Here is a 15,432-nt window from a genome sequence, read left to right on the forward strand (position 1 = left end):
AAATTATGAAGATGTTGATACTACTGCACTACTCTTCCTACTACTACTACTACTACTACTACTACTTCTAGTACACTACTACTACTACACTACTACTACTACTACACTACTACTACTACTACACTATTACTACTACTACTACTACTACTACTACTACTACTACTACTACTACTACTACTATTACTACTACTACTACTACTACTACTACTACTACTACTACTACTACTACTACTACTACTACTACTACTACTACTACTACTACTACTACTACTACTATTACTACTACTACTACTACTAATACTACTACTACTACTACTACTACTACTACTACTACTACTACTACTACTATTACTACTACTACTAATACTAATACTAATACTACTACTATTACTACTAATACTACTACTACTACTACTACTACTACTACTACTACTACTACTACTACTATTACTACTAATACTAATACTAATACTAATACTACTACTAATACTACTACTATTACTACTAATACTAATACTAATACTAATACTAATACTACTACTACTACTACTACACTACTACTACTATAACTAGACTTGAATTCGTCACTGAGACGAACTAGGTGATACGTATCCTAATTTACGTAATGAAGGAAAGGGAACTTTTATGTTCACAATTGTCATTTTATAATTTGTTTTAAATATTTTGTATCACAGGTTTACCAAATTTTGAGTGCATATCCTGAATGGCTAGTTAGATACTAAACAATTAAATGTTTGACCTTTGACCCTTATTGACATATTCAAAACAATATTTTCGTGATTTAAAGGGTTTTTTTTATTAATGAACCACATATTCTGGTCTCCAGGTTTGCAAAATTTCCAGTATGTAACATAAAGGTTATTGAGATATTCTGTCCTGTCATATTCCACGTCTCCCAGGAACCTATTCTTTACAAGCTATGCTTTTCTATAGGTTCATGCACACTTCACAGTTTTGTACTTTTCTTGTCTAGGTTTCCTTTAACATGATAATAGTCGGCAAACATATTTGGTAATATATAATTTGATAGTCTGATTAATTTATCAATTACTATCATAATTTTTAATTTATTATGAGACAATATGTCTTTTATGTATATTTTGTTATATGCATCGAATCTGCATGTGCAATGTGAAACCAATAAAATCAAACTCGATAACCTTGAATATTATCATCGGCGAGGAGGCAATAAGCAATCTGCTATTGTTTGATCCCCGTTATTAGATTATTATTAATCATGTTAATAATGTCCTAATGAATAACGGTTCTTTTTGTCATAATTGATCCATTGCACTTAAGAGTTATCATGGTCATGTATGATTATTTTCATCTGAGGACACCCCCTCCCCCCCCCCCCCACACACACACATACATAACAGTCATTAGCTATAGATATTGATTAATAAATAAATCCATTGTTTGGTAGCGAGTCCTAAGTTATGCATACATTATGGTTAGGATTGTCAGGGTTAGGTTCAGAGTATTATGCATAGTATTAGGCATAGTGTAACGTTTGAATAGAACCAATGATGAATACATCACTTGGGTTGGCAAGGGAAAATAAAGATGACATGTATTGCATAAAGCTGGGGGCATCCGGTCGTGTTTCGAATCCCGGGTTCGTTTGGGTAAATTCAAGGATACTAAATTACTTCACCACAGACGTTTGTACTCGTCGCATGCGATGATTTCTCTTACATAAGTTCCCCTCTTTCCCTGTCTCTGCGTCCTCTTTCTTTGTAAGCACAGAATGCCTCCAAATAAATAATCGGTAGAAGAATCGAAATAAAATTAAAAAATCGATGAGGAACGGTTGTCCGTTATATGGAAATAACAATCGACAAGTTCGCCCATTATCTTCCAATCCTCTTGACAAACGTTTTCAGTCTCTTCTCTCTCTCTCTCTCTCTCTCTCTCTCTCTCTCTCACCTCTCTCTCTCTCTCTCTCTCTCTCTCTCTCTCTCTCTCTCATTTTTCTCCCTCTCTCCCTCTCTCGCTCTCTATTACCATGTACCCCTCTCCCTGCCTATGACTTTACAGTTACACTCTAAATCGAAATCGTGTCAATACATTCCTCGAGAGCCTTTAAATGTTTAATAAGAGAAAATCACTGAAAGATGGAAATGGGAATCATGCTTTTGTTTGGTACTGACAGGGTAAGTTTCACTTTTCAGGGACAATTTCAAACCATGACGTCATGTCTCAAATTTCTTAAATAACACTATCCATTCTTACCCTACTCGGAATTCATTAAACTTTCATTTGATAAAATACTAAATTATTGATCCTGCGTAGATCAATAAGACATCATGCTCCAGATTTATGGAATGATTTATGGAATGTGAAGAAAGCATTTCTGTCAGAGTACATTGTTTTATCTTTTCCCAGTGCTGATTAACTATTAAATACTATTTCCAGATTTTATACGAACATCCATCACTTTATTTTATAACTCATGTGTACTAAAATTTTTCTGTGGCAAACATATTTACATTAACATATTTTCATTTTCATCATCATCATCATTATCATCACCATCATCACCATCATCATCACCATCATCATTTAAAAACAAATATTTTAGCCATCCAACCCGTCCCGAGCTATCACGCTATCAAGCAAACGCATATTGTGATAGCCCTTCTTCTTCTGCAGATTTCTTAATAAATAAGTCTTGATAGAGCGTTATCAGTTACTTTTTGTTTTAATATCAACATTTCTATTATTACTATATTGTGTACACGTTCAATATTTTGTATATGTTGTATCGTTGAAATGTAATTTGATTTGTAAGTTTTGCATCAGAAAATGCATTCAATTCAATGCCTGTATTGTAATGATTGGGCTAGTTTGCAGGCAAAAACCCTTGTCGTTCGTTGTTCTTAACAGCGTCTGCACTATGAGACTATGCTGACGATATACTGCATAGTCTCTGTACTTTAGCTGCTCAGGGCACAGCATGAGACTGACAGAGCTAGGCTCTACCCAAGGCTTGATACATTTTTGTGGTAAAGTGTCAAATTAGAGCCTGTGCCAGCAGACTAGGCATGGCCACCCCATGCTTTAAATATTTGACGCCCTTTTCTCCTGGAGACTTTAGATATACTAGTCTAGAAACCCATAAAAAGCACAAGGTGTTTACTTGTATATTGATGACGTTCCCTTAAGACGTACTAGATGTCCATGTAAATCGATAAATGAAAATAATTGAATAAAAGGGAAGTTTAATAACGATTTTTTTTTTCTCTCTCACTTTCTCTTTGCAGCTGTGAAAACAAACAAGTTGCATACTCTAGAATAGACACAGGGAGAGAGAAGGTGAGAAGGAGAGTGAGAGAGAGACACACACATAGAGAGAAGGGGTAGTGGGAGAGAAAGAGAAGGGGTAGTGGGAGAGAAAGAGAAGGAGGAAAAGGGAAATGAAGGAAAAGGAGGCGTAGAGAGAGAGAGAAAGTAAGAGAATTTGAGAAGGAGAGAGAGAGGGGAAAGAGAAATATAGGACGAGGGGGACTGTGAGAGAAGAGAGAAAGAGAACAAAGAAAAGAAAAAATGGAAACAGAGGTAGATAGATAAATAGATAGATGAATAGAGAGCGAGGGAGAGAGAGAGAAATAGAAAGAGAGAGAGTGAGAGAAAGAGAAAGAAAAGAATGAAAACATTTGTCAAGAGGATGGGAAGAAATGGGCGAACTTGTCGATTGTAATTTCAATATAACGGACCACCTATCTTATCGATTTTTTTAAACTTCGATTTTCTTTTTTCGGAATACTGATTATTACTTAGGAGGGATTCTGTGCTTACTCGGATCGATCTAACAAGCGGTCTTTTGTTACAAAACAAATAGTCTGGTATGTGTTCAGAAGAGAGAGTTTCAATCAATCGATGAACATTAGGTCAGAAGTTGCGAGGACGTTCGAGAGAAAAAAATCAACCCAAAAGGCGAATTTGAATGCCATGTTTTATAATTCGTGTTTAGACCTTTAAGAAGTGATGGGCAAAGCTATGGAAATAGCTTTAGTTGTTATTTGGCAGTTCTTTGACATCGTGTTTTATTATGACGGTTTAACTTGTTTGCAATGATTGAATTAAAAAAAAAAACTAATCACAAAATAGGTAAATTAAGAAGCATGAATAGTTAGGTAGAGCAAAAGGCATCTGTGATACTAGCAGAAGACAATTAGAAATGTTATTCAATTAAAGATATGGTCATTAATAAGATTGAAAAAAAGAAGTTATATGCTGATATTCAAAAAAAAAGTTCAAAGCAAAATACTTGAAGATATATTTATAATGAACTTCTCCAAGGAAAATTGACAATAATAAATAATAGAATAAAGGGAAAGAAAATAAAGGATGCTCTCAGAATAAGTACAAAATAAATGATGCTGTCAAATCGGCAATTAGACAAAAAACAAAACTGTTGACTTGGAAAGAAAACATAGTGCACTTAATGAGCCTGATAAAGACATGATGCGAATATAGCAAGATTGAAATACCGCTATGAACTTTTTAAAAATAATTATAGAGTAAACATACATACAAAAGCAAATTAAGGGAGTAAAGAAAAGTGGCTTTTATAGACGAGTGGTCTTGATGGTGTAAGTTCATTTAATACAATCATGTTTAAATACGTGGTCTTTAAAGACAGGTGGTATTTCTATAAAAGTGGTCAAATAACACAGGTTTGACCGATGGAAAGTGCTGTCTGAACATGCCTACCACAGTACTGAATACTGGGATGACTTCACCTCCCATTCGAAAAAAGAGGGCGATCGATTATTGCTTTGAGATTCTTTCACGCATACGTATACATGGTGTAACTTAGGGTCATCATATTTATGAAGTGTACTTAGAAACGCTGAAGCCATCACACACTGCGCATCAAAAGAAAAGTAGCGATATATATCAAGGAAGAGTTGATCAGTGCGTAAAGTTATTCGGTAGCCTGGTCGCCGCTGCAGCAGCTAATAGTGTCTTCTCTACATCATTAGCCATCGGGATCCTCTGTTGAAAAGGTCAGACGAGACTCATCCAATTGTTTGCGTTGGTAACTCCCGCCTGAGACGTGTGACTACATTGTTGGATGTTAACTTGCGGTTAGGAACATATTCATACCAATAACGTCAAACCACACAACATTCACTGCTTCACATCGTGTTTTGCAGCATTTTGTTGCCACGTTTTGGGGGAAGGGGCAATTTTGCGACATAGCTACAGGATTAAACAAATTCCTCTGGTGTTAACCCACGCCGAATTCGGCTATGAAGTACGAAGTGGTGTCGCCATGGGTCTTTCTGTTCGTCGTCATCGTCGTCCTGATCGACCAGGGTCGTGCAGATTCCAGCGTTCTAGACGAGGAGTAAGTATAATTATCCTCTTGACTCGATTTGTTATCACTTGTATTATACCAGCAACTCTGTGCAGGACACGAAAAGTAAGTCATCTTCTGCAGCTGTTATAAAACAATGAATAGACTATCATGATATTGTGATAAATTATGAAAACTTATGATAATGTCACAAATCCATATTTATATATAACACATTCCATTTGATGTTCTATTCCCATTGTTGGCCTAAATATACAGTCAGGCCTATTAAAGTTGGACTAACGTGCATGCTACGTAATCAGTTGTCGATATGAAGGGCATGCAAGCCTCAGATAAACCTACCCGTTCGCCAAGAGCAACCAATTTGATATGCATACACATTTGAATATATGCGGAACCCGGTCTACTTATTGTAAACATATAATAGCATGAGTATGACGGACGTTTATAATGGCAAAGTAAGTTCTAGTTTGAGTTTATTAGTTTCACATTTCACATGCAGAAATAATACAGATAACAAAATATACATAAAAGACATATTTACAGTAGGCTTGCGGGTGCACCATGTGAGAGAGAAAGAAGATTGAGGAGTCCTGAAAAGGACTCTGACTCGGTAATCTTTCTTGGGGGTGTGTAGTCCTGAAAAGGACTGTTTGTTATCTTTCTTAGTTTATAGTTCTAAGGAGAACTATAGCGCTTGGAGAGGATGAGTGGCTCGACGTTTCGAACAGGTTGACTATCCGTCGTCAGGAGTGGCCATAATCGAGCCAATGGTGCACCCGCAAACCTACTGTATATCTACATCACCATGCAAGCTGACACTTACAAGCAGCATCAAAAGACATATTGTTTCATAATTCAAAACAAATAATCTTAGCAATTGACAAATTAATCAGACTACAAAGTTACATATCATAATATTTGTTTGACAACTAATATCATTTAAAGGAAACCCAGACAAGAAAAGTACAAACTGTGAAGTGTGCAGGAACCTATGTAAAAGTAGAGCTTGTAAAGAATAGGTTCCTGGGAGACTTGAAAAAAATGACAGGGACATAAAATGTTCACTTTAGAGAGACGTACATAATTAAAAGTGAGACGGCAGTAATTAGATTTTTTTTTTTACGGGTTCAATAAAATAAAATACAGAAGAAAAAAAAATACACTAAAACGAAGAGGAGTAACGAGCCAATAAATAGCAGAGTATGAACCTATTTCCACCACATGTTTGCACCACCTGAACGTTTATAAGAACCGAACACTAGAAGTCATGAATTATTCATTCTTTTCCTGTTAACCAAGGATATAACTATGTAGGCTAATATATGATAGATTAACATGTGAGGTATAAAAATATAGGCCTCTACAGACAGAGCTGAGAGCTGAAAGAGTGAGAGAGAGAGAGAGAGAGAGAGAGAGAGAGGGAGAGAGAGAGGGGGATGGAATGGGAGGAGGGGAGCACGATGGTAAGATTCACATTTAGCACAAGTAGAGAAGATGAGATACAAAAGACGTAAATAATTATAAAGAAGAAAAAGTGTCACACTGGGTTCTTCCATGTATGTGTATGAAATAACTTGATGCTCACGTTAAAGGTAAAGACCAGTTATGGTCATGCGATTGCATTGTGAAAGAAAAGTTGTGGGATCGATCAGAAAAGGTTGATCATCTAGCATCTAGCATCTGCAAGGTTCTGGAATCATCAAAATGATAAGAAATTTGGCCCTTTCTTTGTAAAGTTACAAGCACTATACACAGAAAGATGTATATGGGACTACCCTATATCTCTCATGGACCATGAGAGAAACAAATTTACCAAATATATGAATTAGTAGGCGGTTTCCCGGCAAATTTTTTATCATCATGTATTAGTCAAAACATATTCTTTCACATGATTGGTAATGAGAGCTTCCATTTCATTTTTTGAAATTAGGGCATTTCCAATACTGGTCTTTACCTTTAAGTGCATTTCGCATGTAAGAATACAGATTTTACAGTTGTATAACGGGATGTGTGGAATAGGGTCATTATTGACCGCCCATTGATCCGAAGTCTCTACTTAATTTAATTTACATACACTTATTATATTAGAGCAATGCTATCTTGAAAGCTCATATGCCACGAAGGCCATATGATAGACTGCTGTTTACCATATGAGCATTGTGAATTTATGAACACGAACAAACACACACATAGTCTACACAAATATGTTTGGATCATACATAAGAAAGTAGGGGCATTGTGTTGTTTAATACTTCGTAGGGCCCAATCGTTGCAGCAAATATACCTGAAATCTGTTACTACTACTACTACTACTTCTACTGATACTACTACTATTACTACCACTACTACTACTACTACTACTACTACTACTACTACTACTACTACTACTACAACTACAACTACTACAACTACTACCACTACTACCACTACTATTAATACTACTTCTACTACAACTACTACCACTACTATTAATACTGCTTCTACTACAACTACTACCACTACTATTAATACTACTTTTATTTCTACAACTGCTCCCATTAACAAGAATGATAATACTAAAAATGATAAAAAATAAAAATAGGAATAATAATATTAGTAGTAATAACAACAAGAACAAGACATTTACAAATAATTATAGTATTGATAATAATAGTGTTAAATAGATTGAACTCTATCGGAGGAATCACACACAAAGATAACATGAAAACATTATCAAGGATGTAAATCACCATGGTTTAGGATGACGAGGTGATTTAAAAATGCATTACAAGTAATAAAGATAACAACATCAACAATATATGAATACATAAGTAGTAATGTGAAGGCATGAATAACCTTGAAGGTTGCTGTGAACCCCATTGTGTATTCGTTTAAAAAATGACCTAGTCCATCACCATGATCAGATGATAGCAGCAAGAGTTTAAAAGGACATCCAGCTGTGCTGGTGTAGATGATATCATTCCTGAGCCCCTTCACACCTATGATCTATTACTGTTACATCCCACTTGGCTGAGGCGGATCTCGGGGAAGGATTGTGGGGGGGGGGGGGGGGGAGTGCCCCTTAGGAGAGGAAGGAGGAAGAAAACTCGGTGACTTTTCTTCCCCCCCCCCCTTTTTGTGCTTGCCAGATAACTCTGGAGCCAGAACCCGCCACCGAAAACGTTTTGACTTTGGTTTGTTTTGTCAGGGAACTTTTGGAATTGTGCCCCCCTCCCAGATAATTCAGCTCCCCCGAATTCCATCCTCCTCATTAACCGTTGCCCTTTCCCACGAATGAAGTCACTCAACGCCACTGAATGTTTCCATGTGATGCGTTAATTAACGCTCCTCAAAGGCGGCGCAAACATGCTGTGGAAGAAGGAAAAAAAGGTGACATCGGTCCTCTTTATGCTTTCCCGAGGCAAGAAAATGTTGTGCACCGTCCACATTGACTCATAATCATCATGAAATTGCATAGTGGACGCAGTTTTTAATAAAAGCTGATGCACACAATAATTATGCTTTAAGCAATGCACGAGCAACGCGGAAGCCTTCTCAAAGGGTATAACGCTGTCAGACAAATGGCCATATAAATTAAGCGAGTTCGTAAATAGCCACTGGGAGTCGTATGACGTCAACGTGTCATAAGTCACATGAACATGAACTCGCCCGTTCACTCGTACGCTCTGCGTAATGTACATAGGGCTACGTGAAAAAATTGTGCAGGCGTTCTTCCTACACTGTTTAGTGTATGTTTTACCGACTGTTCCCCGTGCTTTCTGTCTTTTTATTCATCGAAAATTCCTACAACAGTTGTTGGAATGGATTGTGGAGGCTCCTTCGATAGATGATATACACATGTGGACCGTCACTCGAATTTCTCATAGAGGGGGACTCGGATCACGAGGAGAAAAGCGAATTCTCGTCTAAAATTTGTGTACAGATATCAAAGTTGTATGGATTTAGAACTAAAACCAAGACGTATACTCTGTTTTGCTCTCATTCAATGTTTATTTTACTATGCTAACCCTGCATGGTATAGTAACATATACAAGTCAGATCAAAAGAAGTTGAAAACTGTTCTGGTCAAAGAACTCGTGTTGGCTACAGCGAACTTTCTAAAGCTGGTTTTCTTGAAGTCGACCAAAGATCAAAACAACTCGTATTGTACCACGTGCATACAATATATCATACTAGGTCGAATCATTATATTCGATCCAACTTCGATCTTGTTACTGACTTACATGATTATAATACAAGAAATAGCCAATTCAACTTTAACTTACCAGAAAGAGTAGGTACTACTGGAAATTCGTTTTATTACATTGCCATAACACATTGGATTTCCCTTCCTAATGGTGTAAAGGAAATAGAAAACTTTGCTCATTTTAAGAGAAAATTAAAGGAATACCTAACACTTGACATTCATAGGAGAAAAGCAAATGACATGTTATATGATAGCCTGAATACAGATTTTTTTTCCTGCCTGTTCATACTTTTTAATTTTGCATATACTTATGCTTGGGTACGTTATAGAAATTCTACATAATTATTCATCATTATTTTCCTCTTCTTCCTCCTCCTCATCCTCTTTCTCCTCTTTTTCATTTTCTTCTTCTCCTTCTTCTTTTTGTTCTTGTACTTATTATCATTTCTATCATAAGTTTAAAGGTACTATGTCCCTTTTGCAGCCAACCTCAAATTCTGTAGAACTTTGCAGGAATTATGAATATGTCATGTATGTCCTATCTGTGAAATTTGAACGTTAGCAGTGTCCTAATATTCAAATTACGCAAGGAAACCTGTTTTTACTTCCTAGACTTCACTGTCAGACACTATTGAGTGACTGACTTGCTTTTTCTTCTTTGGTAATAACATACATAAAATGAGCTGTAAAGGATACATGAGCATTTGTCTACATCAATAACCCACTTCTTGTGATGGCCAAAATTAACTGATTGAATCTTTGCGCAGCATAAAACGTATGACCATTCGGTACAATTGTATGAAAATCAAGGCTATTACTTATTGGCTCTATAGCTCCTAAGTCGATTTGACAACTAATAGTCGTTATTTTCCAACTTGAAGACATTTTCAAGCCCCACCTTTTTTAGGGAAGTTCTAAATTAGTATTATCTTTCAAATGCCGTTGGATTTTAACCTTTTCATTTTTTTTGGCCTGCAAATGGGACATAGTACCTTTAAAGTTGTTAATATTATCACCATTATTATCTTTAATAAGTTTTTTTTCGCCCCCCTCCCCCCTGACCACAAAAAAAGTTTTAAAAAAGTATTTTAAAAAGTTTTTAAAAAAGGAGAATTTCTCACGAATTGTGAAAAAATGCTAAGTTCTCCTATGCGAACTTTCCTCTGTGAAATGCATAATAAATTCATTTTCGAGGGTTGGCAATGAAAATAGATAAACAGTAGAAACAGACCATGAATAAAGAAATAAACAGCTTGGTCGATTTGTTTTGAAGCATTATCTTCAAAAACCCGGACAGCTTAAACTGTATTATCCTTATAAATAACGTCTATAATCACTCTGAGATGGAATATGATACCAATATCAATAGCATTATGCAACGTCTAGACATAAAGGTCTTAGTTTTTTTTATTATTATTATTTTTTTACAATTCGAAGCGTTACATGGGATCTTAATCCTGTTTTTCTACATACATCAATGCCTCCATTTAAACATACTTGGAATCTAGCATGCTTCGAAAAGTTCGTGGCCTAGCATTGTGTTTCTGTTGATGATCAAATAAAGAAAGCATCCTTTATAGATCATGGACAGTGCGGAAAAAGCACACAGTATAGAAGCAGTGCAATTTAAATATCAAGGGATGGATTAGAGGTTATTTTAAATAGTGAAGGACTTTAATAGGCCTAAATTGGCTTGACTAAATAAAGTAAAAATCCATTAAACGTGCGCTTTGGTGGATACAACTTTGGAAGTTAGGAAATGTTTTTTTCAGAGTAAAAGTGTCCGTGGATGCGAGTCCCGGGGGACTTGGATCACGATAATGCCGATAATACTTTAACCCTAAAAAGGCCGGGCTATTTGAGGTCTTAGTACGGCCGGGGCGGTGGGGGGGGGGGGGGGCATTTATGGCCCCCCATAAGATCTCCGCAAAAAAGTGCACGCATGTCAAGTGAAGTGTATAGAAAACTATGATAATTTCAATTTTTTGAAAAAAATCACTCATTTGCATATTTATGGTAATTTATGCAAATAAGGTCATACAAATCACATTTTTACCCATAAATCATATATTATTCATATTAAAGCATTCTTTTTCATTAAACCATTCTCAATAATAATACAACAACAAATTTTGGAAGAGCCAGCTTATTCCCTATGTTATCCCTTTTATAGATAATTTCCTATGTATTTTATTGTTTTTGTTGTTTTATTTAAATTTCTAACTACAATTCAACTATTTTGACTGCCAAAACAACCACCTAAACTTTAAACAAGACCCAATAACCCATGTTTGATTTGTTTTGTACACAAATCACGAAAATGAGCGATTTTCGAGCTGACATGCAAAGACAAATGGTCACGTGACCTTGTAACCGTAGGTTCGATTTTCAAAAAAAATTATTTTAAAAGTTGCGCAAGACTCGAAAGAAAAAAAGTTAGCGAGCGGCGGGGCGCCATCCATATGCGTTCCCGAACAATCAAAAAAATTGTGGAGGGGGGCATGATGCCCCTCGGCCTTATTAGGGTTAATGATGACCAGATTCCAAGTAAAGTTTACTTGGCAATGAAAATAGATAAACAGTAGAAACAGACCATGAATAAAGAAATAAACAGCTTGGTCGATTTGTGTTGAAGCATTATCTTCAAAAACCCGGACAGCTTAAACTGTATTATCCTTATAAATAACGTCTATAATCACTCTGAGATGGAATATGATACCAATATCAATAGCATTATGCAACGTCTAGACATAAAGGTCTTAGTTTTTTTATTATTATTATTTTTTTACAATTCGAAGCGTTACATGGGATCTTAATCCTGTTTTTCTACATACATCAATGCCTCCATTTAAACATACTTGGAATCTAGCATGCTTCGAAAAGTTCGTGGCCTAGCATTGTGTTTCTGTTGATGATCAAATAAAGAAAGCATCCTTTATAGATCATGGACAGTGCGGAAAAAGCACACAGTATAGAAGCAGTGCAATTTAAATATCAAGGGATGGATTAGAGGTTATTTTAAATAGTGAAGGACTTTAATAGGCCTAAATTGGCTTGACTAAATAAAGTAAAAATCCATTAAACGTGCGCTTTGGTGGATACAACTTTGGAAGTTAGGAAATGTTTTTTTCAGAGTAAAAGTGTCCGTGAATGCGAGTCCCGGGGGACTTGGATCACGATAATGCCGATAATACTTTAACCCTAAAAAGGCCGGGCTATTTGAGGTCTTAGTACGGCCGGGGCGGTGGGGGGGGGGGGGGGGGGGGCATTTATGGCCCCCCATAAGATCTCCGCAAAAAAGTGCACGCATGTCAAGTGAAGTGTATAGAAAACTATGATAATTTCAATTTTTTGAAAAAAATCACTCATTTGCATATTTATGGTAATTTATGCAAATAAGGTCATACAAATCACATTTTTACCCATAAATCATATATTATTCATATTAAAGCATTCTTTTTCATTAAACCATTCTGAATAATAATACAACAAATTTTGGAAGAGCCAGCTTATTCCCTATGTTATCCCTTGTATAGATAATTTCCTATGTATTTTATTGTTTTTGTTGTTTTATTTAAATTTCTAACTACAATTCAACTATTTTGACTGCCAAAACAACCACCTAAACTTTAAACAAGACCCAATAACCCATGTTTGATTTGTTTTGTACACAAATCACGAAAATGAGCGATTTTCGAGCTGACATGCAAAGACAAATGGTCACGTGACCTTGTAACCGTAGGTTCGATTTTCAAAAAAAATTATTTTAAAAGTTGCGCAAGACTCGAAAGAAAAAAAGTTAGCGAGCGGCGGGGCGCCATCCATATGCGTTCCCGAACAATCAGAAAAATTGTGGAGGGGGGCATGATGCCCCTCGGCCTTATTAGGGTTAATGATGACCAGATTCCAAGTAAAGTTTACTTGGCAATGAAAATAGATAAACAGTAGAAACAGACCATGAATAAAGAAATAAACAGCTTGGTCGATTTGTGTTGAAGCATTATCTTCAAAAACCCGGACAGCTTAAACTGTATTGTCCTTATAAATAACGTCAATAATCACTCTGAGATGAAATATAGTACCAATACGAATTGCATTATGCAACGTCTAGACATTAGGGTCGAATCTCAATTTATTGTTCCCATTCTTCTTTTACATTTCGAAGCGTTGCATGGGATCTTAATCCTGTTTTTCTACATACACCGATGACCAGATTCCAAGTAAAGTTTACTATAAAGAACCAATTCCGACATTCAGAAATGATTTTCGGTGACTGATGTGTCAGATGTGATCATTCACAAAGGATAGGCCAGCACACAAAACAAAACAGTTTCTCCCTCAGCTCTCTTTATGTTCATGTGACCTTTGGAAAAGTTCGTTCACGATTTTGGCGCATGCGCAGTGTGCAATTACGAACTTGCTTATTAAAGATCTACATCTATATATTACATGTATGTCATTTTTAAGATTAGGTCTTCCCCGAATTGAAATATCTTCAAGCATCTGATTGTGACTCTTTTCCGCTGATACTGCATATCTTACTTTTTTTCACAGAAACCACTGAGCTCATTGACTCCTAGAACCGCGTGACTCCAGTATTTAGCCTATGAGAATGGAACAATTCAGCAGTCAAAAGGTTAAAGGCGACGATAGGCTGATATTCATTCCATGTGCCATTCGTCATATTAACTTATGATAAATTTATGGCACCCCTCTACATAACGTAAATCGAATGACCTGTATTAAAAATCTGGATACCTATCTCAATCTATTTACCATAATCACAAAGTAATGATACCTCGATTTGACTTCATATCTGCATCAATGCATGTGACCATCCTTGAAATTGATAGTAGTAATATCGGTATTTCAGTAATTCTCATTGAGACTTTGATTAACCTTTTTGATGTTGTAAATACTACTACCACTACTGTTACTACTACTACCAACACTACTACTAATTCTACTATTATTACCACCACTACTACTACTACTACTACTACTACTACTACTACTACTGCTAATACTGTTACTACTTCTACTACAATTGCTACTACTACTACACTAATACTACTACAACAACTACTACTACTACCACCACTACTACTACTACTACTACTACTACTACTTCTACTACAATTACTACTACTACTACACTAATACTACTACAACAACTACTACTACTACTACTACTACTACTTCTACTTCTATACTACTGATGATGATGATGACGATGATGATGATGATATGTTAATGATAATAATAATGATTGTAATACAACTACTACTGCTGCGCCTAATAATAATAATAAAACAAATATTTCAAAACTAAACAAAATATTGAATATAATAAAATTAAACAAAGTTTACATGCAATGCTTGTGTTGTCTTTAAACTTTTTTTTTGCTATTATTTTCCTTCAAGTTGATGATAGATTGATTCATGTGGCCTTGTAACACTTCCTCATCATTTCTGGACACATTTTGAAAGAATGTGTGTAGACAAGGTTGCCAGAAAGCAGACACAAATGATGTCCTTACCCGGTTCTCCAACCCTGGCCTGTCACTCTGAGCTACACCAGTCATCAAAACAAGGATAATTGCGTTTACAGGCGGCGTTATGGTTGTACGCACCCCCAGTAATAATAGGCTATTATCGTATGAATGTAATCACATTTAATGGATGCGTCTTTGTGAAGTTTCTCAAAACAACTTATTTCATTTACCTCTTAAAATTTGTTTTATCTCTTTAAGTCAGAATGCATAATTGCATGTATTGTTTGTTGAAAGGTAGGACAAACATTACGGCTTGATCTACCTTATAATACCAAATGTATGCAGTTTGCATTCTGACTATTGAAATACAATTATTCTTAACAGGTAAAAGAAATCATT

General features: G+C 35.8%; 1 protein-coding gene across 1 annotated transcript in view; it reads left to right on the forward strand.

Moving 5' to 3' along the window:
* Positions 1-5,262: 5,262 nt before the first annotated feature.
* The window catches only part of LOC115918504 (gamma-aminobutyric acid receptor subunit beta-1-like), a 34,696-nt gene continuing 24,526 nt past the window's right edge, over positions 5,263-15,432 (forward strand). The window contains exon 1 of the mRNA XM_030980911.1: positions 5,263-5,380. Within this exon, the coding sequence (XP_030836771.1) occupies positions 5,283-5,380 (98 nt within the window). The 5' untranslated portion in view covers positions 5,263-5,282. The remainder of the gene's footprint in view (positions 5,381-15,432) is intronic.

The sequence above is a fragment of the Strongylocentrotus purpuratus genome, unplaced genomic scaffold, assembly GCF_000002235.5.
Source record: "Strongylocentrotus purpuratus isolate Spur 01 unplaced genomic scaffold, Spur_5.0 spur5_scaffold_11, whole genome shotgun sequence".
NCBI classification, from domain to species: Eukaryota; Metazoa; Echinodermata; class Echinoidea; order Camarodonta; family Strongylocentrotidae; genus Strongylocentrotus; species Strongylocentrotus purpuratus.